Source organism: Heteronotia binoei, chromosome 2, assembly GCF_032191835.1.
Source record: "Heteronotia binoei isolate CCM8104 ecotype False Entrance Well chromosome 2, APGP_CSIRO_Hbin_v1, whole genome shotgun sequence".
Classification (NCBI taxonomy): domain Eukaryota; kingdom Metazoa; phylum Chordata; class Lepidosauria; order Squamata; family Gekkonidae; genus Heteronotia; species Heteronotia binoei.
The window spans coordinates 29,618,466-29,628,509 of NC_083224.1; the positions used below are offsets into that span (position 1 = coordinate 29,618,466).

General features: G+C 41.1%; 1 protein-coding gene across 3 annotated transcripts in view; it reads left to right on the forward strand.

Moving 5' to 3' along the window:
- Nucleotides 1-9,670, forward strand: part of LOC132566061 (serine/threonine-protein phosphatase 4 regulatory subunit 1-like) — a 51,104-nt gene extending 41,434 nt beyond the window's left edge. For all 3 annotated transcript variants that reach the window (XM_060230738.1, XM_060230736.1, XM_060230737.1), the window contains 4 exons: nt 2,476-2,596; nt 4,078-4,212; nt 5,403-5,544; nt 6,555-9,670. In XM_060230738.1, the coding sequence (XP_060086721.1) occupies nt 2,476-2,596; nt 4,078-4,212; nt 5,403-5,544; nt 6,555-6,709 (553 nt within the window). In that variant the 3' untranslated portion in view covers nt 6,710-9,670. The remainder of the gene's footprint in view (nt 1-2,475; nt 2,597-4,077; nt 4,213-5,402; nt 5,545-6,554) is intronic.
- Nucleotides 9,671-10,044: the final 374 nt, after the last annotated feature.

Here is a 10,044-nt window from a genome sequence, read left to right on the forward strand (position 1 = left end):
AATTGTTTATGAACCATGGCACACATTGCTCTTGCTAACCTTTTGAGAAAAGGTTAATCATTGCTTGCTTTAACCAAATTATCTGCAACCTTTTGTCTTCTCCTCCTCCTCCTTCAAATAAGCTTTATAAAGTTGTATGAAGCCCAGCAGAATTCACTTCTGTGTATGGAACCCAACAGCCCAGTTAATGCACATTCAGGGGCTGTGTTTGGCTGCGGCTTGTTTCCACTGAGGTGGAGAATTAGTATAATCTTTCTAAGGAGCATATTTGTCTGATGTGATAACTCTGACACCTAGTGGAAGACTTCTGTCACTTCAGTACTTTTACCAATGCCACCCCTCTACTGATGTTTTCTTCTTATGCTTTTCTTTTGGAAAATGTCTATGCTGCCTGTTATTAACAAACATTATACACTCTCCAGGGATCCTGCCAAAGGGACGGTACAAAATAAAACAGAATGTATAGCTGTATATTACTGGCTTATTTTGTTATTTCTGTATCTTTTTATTGCCCCATTTATAATCAGATCTATGCCTATAAAGGCTTGTGAAACTTAATAAAACAGAATCAGACATCACAAAAACATGAAGAATTGTGAATTAACAGTTGTAAAAAACAGCATAGGGCATCATGCATCTCAAAAAGTGTCTTTAAAAGCAGTTCTCAGGCCAGAAGCGAACAATAAAACTGTTGTTTTAAAAGAACGGCCCCTTAATTAAAATCTGACTAATGTTTTGGCCTACCCCCTGAAAGGCAGCAGAGTAGGTACAAGGCAGGCCCTAAGAACCTCATGTCTTCTGTGTGGGTTAAGTATAATGCATCTTAGATTGTGGCTCTTGGAATAGATGCACTTTCATTCCAAAGACTTTGGTTTAGCAGTGTTTCACTCATATTGGTATTAAATGATTGTTCATTTTTAAAGTGTCACAGAATGCTGTTAAGATTTTCATTTTCCTCTTGGGTGTTGCATCTATATGTACTGGTAGTGTAGGGCAGTGCCGTTGTGCAGCTAAGGGTATAAGCTAAGAAATCCTACGTCTGATGTCTGTTCAGATCTTTCTTCAGATAGGGGTAATAATACCTCTTAAATTCTGTAAATGGAGGGCGGGGGGAGAAACGCTCTCCAGATCAGTTCACATTTATCTAAATTAGCACACCCTAATCTGGTAGCAGAATTTGTTTGGATGATGCTAGTTCATTTCATTATTTTTTTGCCTATTTTTTTTTTAAAAAAATGGTGTTTGGCATTCAGCATATGTGTGTGTGTTGAAGTGCTGTATCTGTTTGGAGTGATTGGCCAGGTAATGAAGCCAATCTTACCCCCCCTCCCCCAAGTACTGTATATGGAGTAACCAGGAAATGAAAAGGTTGGCTTCATTGTGTGGCCAATCACTGCAGACAATTCTTTCCCCTTATGCATGCAGCTAGGGTGTGGTCAGCTTATGGACAGTTGTGGTTCAGTGCAAGGCATCTGATAGAGGAATAGAATCGGGAGAGGGAAGACTGGAAAAGAATGTGAGGTGTTTTGATTGGCAAAAAGGCTATTCCTTAATTACTGCAATGTGTGTTACGCTTTAGTTTCCAAACTTTACTTTCTGAATGGGAGTATTCACTGGAGAATCTTCTCCATACATAGAGATCCTTTGCAGTTTCTTTAATAGAGCTGTATATTTACGACTGGTGCTTGCACAGAGGACTACCTTTACCTTTTATGTTTAATAAAATATAAAGTAAAAATGCATTTTATTAGTGTAATTTTGCACGGTGGGGGAATCCAATAAAACACTCCCCCACATTTATGTTAGCACAGAAATCCTGTTCCTTTCTTCCCTGGACAACACTTCTTCCCTGCTCTCATTCAGGCCATCTCATCCACACCAAAGCTACTAACTGTCAAACTGTGTCTCTCTCTCTCTTTGTCTCTCTCTGCCTCCCCCCTCTCTTAACACACACACACACACAACTTCTCTACTGCTATAGTAGTGTCCATTGGCTATGTTCAGCATGAAATAAAGACAAGAGCTGCCAAAGCTAAAAGATGGAGCACATGACTTTACAGCTACATGTAGATTTTCAGAACCAGTACCCAGAACATTCAGTTCAGGTTTCTTTGCTTCAGATGCTAATGAAGTGCATTTGTCAGGGCTGATATTGCTGCGTTTTAGACAGACCAAGCAATTCTTTTATGTTTGTTTGTTTGTTTATTACGTTAGATTTATATCCTGCCCATTCTAAAAAGACTGAAGGCGGCTAACAGCATTATGTTTTGCATTTGTCTAAAAAAAGTTTATGTCCTTGTTGAAAAGTATGTTTCATACTGATCAAAACAGAAGAACAAAGGCTCAAGGCTTTTCATTCATCATCACTGTATCTCTTAAAGCCTGATTCACCAGAACAAAGTCAGTCCTCTCCTCTTCAGCGGACAGGTGTAACAACCAGCAATGTTGTCAATAATTCTTTCTCCTCTCTTCCAGACAACTGATTTTGATCCTGGAGCTCTACAATCCCAACGACGTATATGACTACCTAAGACACATTGCACTAACGCTCTGTTCAGATAAAGTCTCTGAAGTCAGGTGGATCTCCTTCAAGCTGGTAGGCTACCTACTTCTCCTCTGCCTCTATGTGTCATATATTAGGAGGAGGGACAGATGGACTCTTCAACTTACTGGGAAGGACTCTAGAGGGTTTCCTGGTGGCCAGGAGCACACCAAGACCTACTGGCAAAACTGCAAAGACCACTTTTCCTGACTTGTTGCCGGGCCATTTTAATAGCGTGGTCCTCTCCTGTTGTTATGCTTGTCTTTTTGTTAATCTAGACCTGAGCAAAGCTGTTAATGATAGGACCTGTTGGAGATTCATTAATTTGTAGGGCTGCCCTGACCTGGATAGTCCAGGCTAACCTGATCTCATCAGGTCTCAGAAGCTAAGCAGGGTGAGCCCTGGTTAGGATTTTTTAAAAAAAAGTTTATGTGCACATGTGTGTGTTCGTGTGAGTGTACAACTGTAAGTCATGGTGACTCTGGTGACTGGCTCCTACTAGGGGCATGGAGGATAAAGATGGTGAGGAGGTCTGGAGACCAAGTCCTATGAGGAAAGGTTGAAGGAACTGGGGATGTTTAGCCTGGAGAGGAGGCAGCTGAGAGGTGATATGATCACCATCTTCAAGTACTTGAAGAGCTGTCATATAGAGGATGGTGTGGAATTGTTTTCTGTGGCCCCAGAAGGTAGGACCAGAACCAATGGGTTGAAATTAGATCAAAAGAGTTTCTGGCTCAACATTAGGAAGAACTTCCTGACCGTTAGTGATTCCTCAGTGGAACAGGCTTCCTCAGGAGGTGATGGGCTCTCTTTCCTTGGAGGTTTTTAAAGAGAGGCTAGATGGCCATCTGACAGCAATGAAGATCCTGTGAATTTAGTGGGGGGAGGTGTTTGTGAGTTTTTTGCATTGTCCAGGGGATTGGACTAGATGACCCTAGAGGTTCCTTCCAACTCTATGATTCTATGATATTTAGAGATGTGGCTAAGTAAAGCCTGCCTTGGCCTCCTGACTGCTGGTATTCTAAGGAGGTCTTCCATCCAAGTACTTGCCAGAATCAACCCTGCTTAGGTTTTTGAGATCTGAGGAGACTGGGCTTGCCTGGGCTATCCAGCTCAGGGCTGCCCTGGTTAGGATGGGAGATCACCAAGGAAGTCCAGGGTTGCTATGCAGAGGCAGACAGTGGCAAACCACCTCTGAATGTCTCTTGCCTTTAAAATCCTATGGGGGTTGCCATAGGCCAGCTGTGACTTGATGGCAAAAAAAGAAGAAGTTGGAAGTGCAACTTGTAAATTTTGTATGATATCAATGGACATCAACCTACTTAAGGCCAGTTTCCTTCCTTTTTTTCTGATTGACCTATTTTTAACTGTAATTGTCTTGTAGCTGTCATTTCAGCTACCTTTTTGTCTTGTATGCTAAAACTTTTGTTTTGAAAGGACAAAAGTGCCAAATGTTGGCGTTCACTGCATCAGCCATGCCTTCTTTAGCTGTTGCCATTTGTGGCCTGATTTCCCCCCTCTTGACATTTTCACAGGTTGTAGCAATATTACAGAAGTTTTATGCCAACGGTGCAAACTCTCTGGGGTTAAATTTCATTAACGAGTTGATCGTGAGGTTCCGCCATTGTTCCAAGTGGGTTGGAAGACAAGCATTTGCCTTCATCTGCCAGGTGGGATTTCCTTTTTTTTTTGCCTTGTTGCTTGCTTGCTTGGGTGTGAATAGAGAACAATGGTTCTAAGAAGGCACATGGCAACCGATTCTGTGACCTGTCTTGATAGTAGACTGACTAGGCATCCTAAGTATTATTTTATTTTTATTTTATTTCATTCGATTTATATCCCGCCCTACCCCACCGAAGCGGGCTCAGTAGTAAGTCAGTTGCCCTGAAGTCTGTGGTGGAAGAGAGGGTGCATAAGTGGAATAAAATTGTGTTAGGAATATTTTTGAGAGGGGCTTGCATCTCTTTAGTTGACTGTAATAAGAACACAAGAGGTGTCTGTGTGATCAGACCAACTAATCCAGCCAGTAGCCACCTAGTCACCCTAGAGCAGGGGTGTCAATCATGCGGCCTGGAGGCTGGATCAGGCCCCCAGAGGGCTTCTAGCAGGCCCACAAGCATGTCTGAACATCATACTCAAGATTGCTGCAGCACAGACATTGACTCCAGATTTTGATGCAGTAATTCAGAGCAAGAGGTGTCAGTTATCAGAGACTGTTAAATAAACAAAATATTGCAAGAGTGCTAATCTTTTAAGTATGTTTTATTTTGGGTTTTTTTAAAAAATCTTTAATTGTATTTGTGTCCTTTATAAAGTTTATATCTTCACTATCTGGTATTAAATTTTATGACACACATGGCCCTGCCCGACATGTTTTCATTTATGTCAGATCCGGCACTCATAACAAATGAGTTTGACACCCCTGCCCTAGAGAGTCAACAACCAGAGCCAAGGCCTTCCTCTGATGTTGCCTCCTAGCCCTGGTTTACTTCCTGGGACGTGGATATTTATTTATTTCATTTGTATCTCTCCTTTTCTCCTCAAAGAGAACCCAAAGTGGCCTAATCTTACGCTCTGTAATCAGTTCTGCCCAGTAGGACAGTATTCCCATATTGCTTATGTAGAGGTGAAAGCTGAGAAAGGATCTTGCCAAAGGCCATCTAATGAGTTCGCGGCTAATGCAGGATTCAAACCCAGCTCTTCCTCTTTCATAACCAGGCAATGCTGCACATTTGGCTCTGTCCTGCAACAGCACATGCCAATATTGTCACATGGCTTTTGACTGTTCCTTCTACTGAAAACCAGTAGACTCTGTCTTCTGCTAACTGTGGGGGTTGGTTTCTGCTTGATATTCGTACAGGCAGTGGTGGAAGAGGAGTGCATGCCGGTGAACCATTTTGTTGAGCACCTGCTGCCCAGTCTCCTGAGCTTGGCTTCTGACCCTGTGCCAAACGTAAGGGTTCTGCTTGCCAAGGCTCTGAAGCAAACATTATTGGAGAAAGGTATGCGTTCTTGTCATTCTTTTTTGCAGACTTCCCCGGTGCATAGTGAGAAACCATCCTTCCATTAGATTACTTTTTTGGGGGGAGGGGGGATATTTTTGTATTTAAGTGTGTGTATGTATGCATATGTGTGTGTGTGTTTGTGCACCTTGGAAGTCATGGCAGCCTCTGGTGACTGACCCTTACTGGGGGCTTGGAGGATATTCAGGGAGGTGGCTGAATAATTTTCCATCCATCCAGACCTTTAATGGCATAGGTGGCTGAGTAAAGCTTGCCCCTGTCCTCCCGACTGCTGGTATTCCAAGGAGGTCTCCCATCCAAGTACTTGCCAGAGTCAACCCTGCTTAGTTTTTGAGATCTGAGGAGATTGGGCTTGCCTAGGCTATCCAGGTCAGGGCCCTTCCATTGTATTACTTCAAAAGATGGTGGGGTTGATTTCTTGCATCTGGACTAGCATCTGAAAAAATACACATGTTGAAGTTCTCTGTGGCTGACTTTGGAGAGAGGATCTCTCCCTTTGTATGGAGCTCACAGGAACGGAGCTCCAGAACCTTTAAATTTTACTGTGCTCTTCCTTTCTTCCCCCCCCCCTCAAAAAAAATACTTACTTCTGGGCTCCATTGTTCAACCCCCCTGTGAGAATTTTGCTGAACTCTAAGATTTGACAAACTTTCTAATATGTTTCCCCACAAAAACATGGGGAAATTACCAAAACATATAAAGCAGACAGAAGGAAATCTTCCTCATGTCACTCTGGCCACAGAGAAGAAAGTAATTTTAAATATATGATGCGAGTAAGGTTTTATTATGACAATTATAATTCAAGAAGCATTTTAAGGTAGATGCTGAGCGGATATCATTTAGTACACCTTCCGGTGATGTCAGGGGTGTGTGGCATATGCAAAAGAGTTGTGCTAATGAGCTCCGGCTCCTCCACCCAACAGTTAACTTTTTCTTTTTAGGTAGATACTGAACAGACTAAAATGTTCTTCTTTGCTTCCCTGTTGTAGCTTATTTCAGAAGCGTGGGCAACCCTCACCTCGAGGCTGTGGAAGAGACTGTTCTGGTCCTGCGAGCAGACAGGGATCAGGATGTGGCCTTTTTTGCCACCATCAAACCAAAACACCAGACCATGCACATTACTGCACTCGAGAAACAAAACTGACTTCCTTTATGTGTGTGTGTGGACCACAACTAACCAGGAAGGAAGACTGCATCAAGCAAATCAATGCAACCCAAGAGAAAAGGGCTCGTTCTTAATTCAGTCACGTTAACTGAGGAATGTGTGGACCTATCCATAAAACAGCAATGTGATTTGGGATACTCAGCCACTCCCCCAGCTCTCTTTTACAGACATGGAGATTAACGATCTCAGCAAAAAGTCCAGTATTTATATCTGCGTTCGTGTGAAATGCACGCATTCTCAGCTTCAGCATCCTCCAAGGTTACAGGAATATGCCTTTTGAAATTCGCTGACTGAAGGACAAGGGAATTGCTTGGTTGCCACCTCAGGCTTGAGCTAATATGGTCAGCAGACATAAAAACCATGGACACTTAACTCCCATTTTGTTACTAAACTGCTCAGTTGTTTATGGCATTTCATTTTATGATATTGGTTTACTCAACATGTACATATGAAACTGCAAAGAATTAGGAAAACTTGAATCTTGTATTGGTAACAAGTCATTTTTTAAAGGCAAAAATACAGCACAGTTGTCTTGTTAGAGCAAAGAAATGTTTCTTTTTGTCAAAGATAGATTTTTTTTAAAAAAAATCACTTTGTGAACTGTGGCATTTCAGTCTTGTGTGTTGGTGTGTGTTAAATTAAAAACCAACCCTTTTTAGTGATTGCTTTCCTTCATTCCTGCTAACTTTCAATCTCATCTGCACAGTCCTCAGATCACTATCGTGGAGGTAGTCCAGACGCTTCTTTGGGTCTACTCTGGAGTAAGCGGTTTGAGGTTTGTGGGTTTGAACTGTTAACGTTTCGGTAGTGGAAATTTATTTTACGTTGTGTAAAATCCATCTAAGCACCTCTTTTTTTTAAAAAAAAAAAAATACAAGGGTGACATATAGTGAAATCCAAAATGTGAATTCTTGAGGTTCAGAAAACCATTTGTTTGTATGTAAGTAAAAATTCTGAATATCTGGATTTCTTTCCTTTGCCCGATGAGAATTCATTTTTTCTGATGGAGATCAGTGGGAATAAGTGAGTCCTGCTCTGGAAATTCATGGGTTGTGATGTGTGGCACTGGTGTTGAGGATTATTCACAGGAGTGTTGAATTAAATTTTAACTAGTGAATGACCACAACCCCCCCCCCCCCCGAGTTCTGCAGAAGGATCTTATCAGTAATGAAACTGGATCTTCATGGTTTCTTTCCTTTGAAATGTGAATACTTGCAACGGGCACGCTATATAATCTTAAAAGTCAGAAGCATGTAGTTCACAGTGTTGCATTAAGTGTCAGATTAACTCCTGGTAAATCTTCTCAATGTTTAGGATTTTTTTTAAAGTTTAATTTTCCACAATTGCCTATCAAACTCAGGCCATGAAAAGTGTTCCATATCTGCAATACAGTGTTCTGCATTTGTAATAACGTTATTTGCTTTGCAAATTCCTTGACTGCTTTTAGAGATGACCTATAGAGCGATTTGTCTTTAGTATTTCAGCATAAAACAACTGTGTAAGATGTGAATACTGCAAGGAAATTCTGTGCTTAAACCTTTAAATAAGTTGGAAACAAATGCCTCGTCAATGCAAATGAATATGTATGACTGCAATTTCTCAGCAAAAAAATGACATTTTTTGTAATTTTAATATCTTTTTCTAATGCTAAACATTATACAAGTGTTTTTTTTAACAGTTCAGATTTTTCTAAAAAATTTTGAATCTTTTTTTTGTTTGTTTCTGTTGATCGTGACAGGTTGTTAAATTTCTCAGCACTGATCATTTTGGTTTTTTGGGTTTTTTTAAAAGTGTACATAGGAACGTTTGAAAAAGAACTATATATATAGTCTGTTCTTTGGACATAACCTAGTTTTGGCTGCCATTTTGTGTGTTTTAGATTGATGTGTACCCTTTGCTGCACTAGTCCAACTAAGTATCATAAACTTCCTCATGTCTTTTAGAACGTTGGTGTGGTTTCCATGAAGGTTTTTTGGGGGGTGGGGCGGGGGTCTGTGTCACTCGTGCATGAGTAACTCACTAAATTTAATTTTTACCGATATGACAAATCAAATTTTACATTTTTTAAAAAAAACAAAAACACCTTTTTTTTCCTAAATCCATTTTGTCCTTTTTGAAAATGTGATTTTTGAAAACTAAGACTCTATAGTTGGCATGTACTAGAAAAAAAGAATTTTGTGCAGTTTTAGTCAACTCAATTTTTTCCTCCCCACACCTTTTTCTACCATGCAGTCTCCTCTCACCAACTCAAGATACCAGTGTGGAGGGTTTACATTTGGTTTTACTATTGGCAATGGGCGTAAACCGCAAAGAGCTACGCCTGTGTAATCTCCATTCATCCAAACAGGGTTTTTTTGTAATTTTGCATGTGCCAGGCGAAACATCTGAAAGGTGTCCTGGAGCCATCCCTTAACTGCCCTCCCCCCTCCCCCCCAGTAAAGCGTAACTGGATGGCAGCACCTTATCAATCATTTTAGCAAAAAAAGACCAGACATGTGCAACAAAGATGAAAGTAGCATAGTCACTGTTTAAATTATGTCAGCATTCTCTTTCAAATCATCACAACTAAGCAGAAGTTCATTAAGTTAGCCACCCTTCTCTTGTTAAAAGCTGCAAGGGTTTCACTTTCAACCACATTTGGATAAGGGGTGTGGAAAACAACCTTGGTGGTGCAATACTGAAATATCGGGCACTAGTAATCCAAAGCATGTTTGTTGTCTGACTGAGAAATCAACCCTGCTGTTATCTGCTGTATATGGTTATACAATTGGCGCCTCCTGGAAAATCTGCCCAAGTGGCAGATATATGTCTATAAAGGACAGTGTTTAAGGCCCCAATAGATGGAGACACTCTGGAAGTGCCACTGATTTTGTCAAGAGCATAGAATCTATGTAACTTTTTCGTATTTATCCTAATAAATCGCTTGACTGTTTTATCAAATGGCCTTTTTTCCTTTGTTTATTGACCTGCACCACGATAACATGTCCTTTTCAATGCCTGAATAGAATGCCAAGAACTCCATATTAAACAATAGGCAGTGTTGACTGTATCCCAGCAACATACCAGAAGGAGGAAAGGAAATTGCTTGCTGCTAAACCCATGTTTTGGTCTGTTCAGTCTCCACCTGGATTTAGAGGAGGCCTCGCTCACCTGACTACGGAAGGTTGTGTTTCCTCTGCCGCCAGCAGCAAGCTTGCAGAGATGAGCTCTCCCAGCTACAAATATGACATCACACTGGAGGTGCCCTGGTGAGTTGGCGCACGGGCACCATTCCTGTTTGATGACATCATGGCTTTGAGTTTTAGAGAATCCAG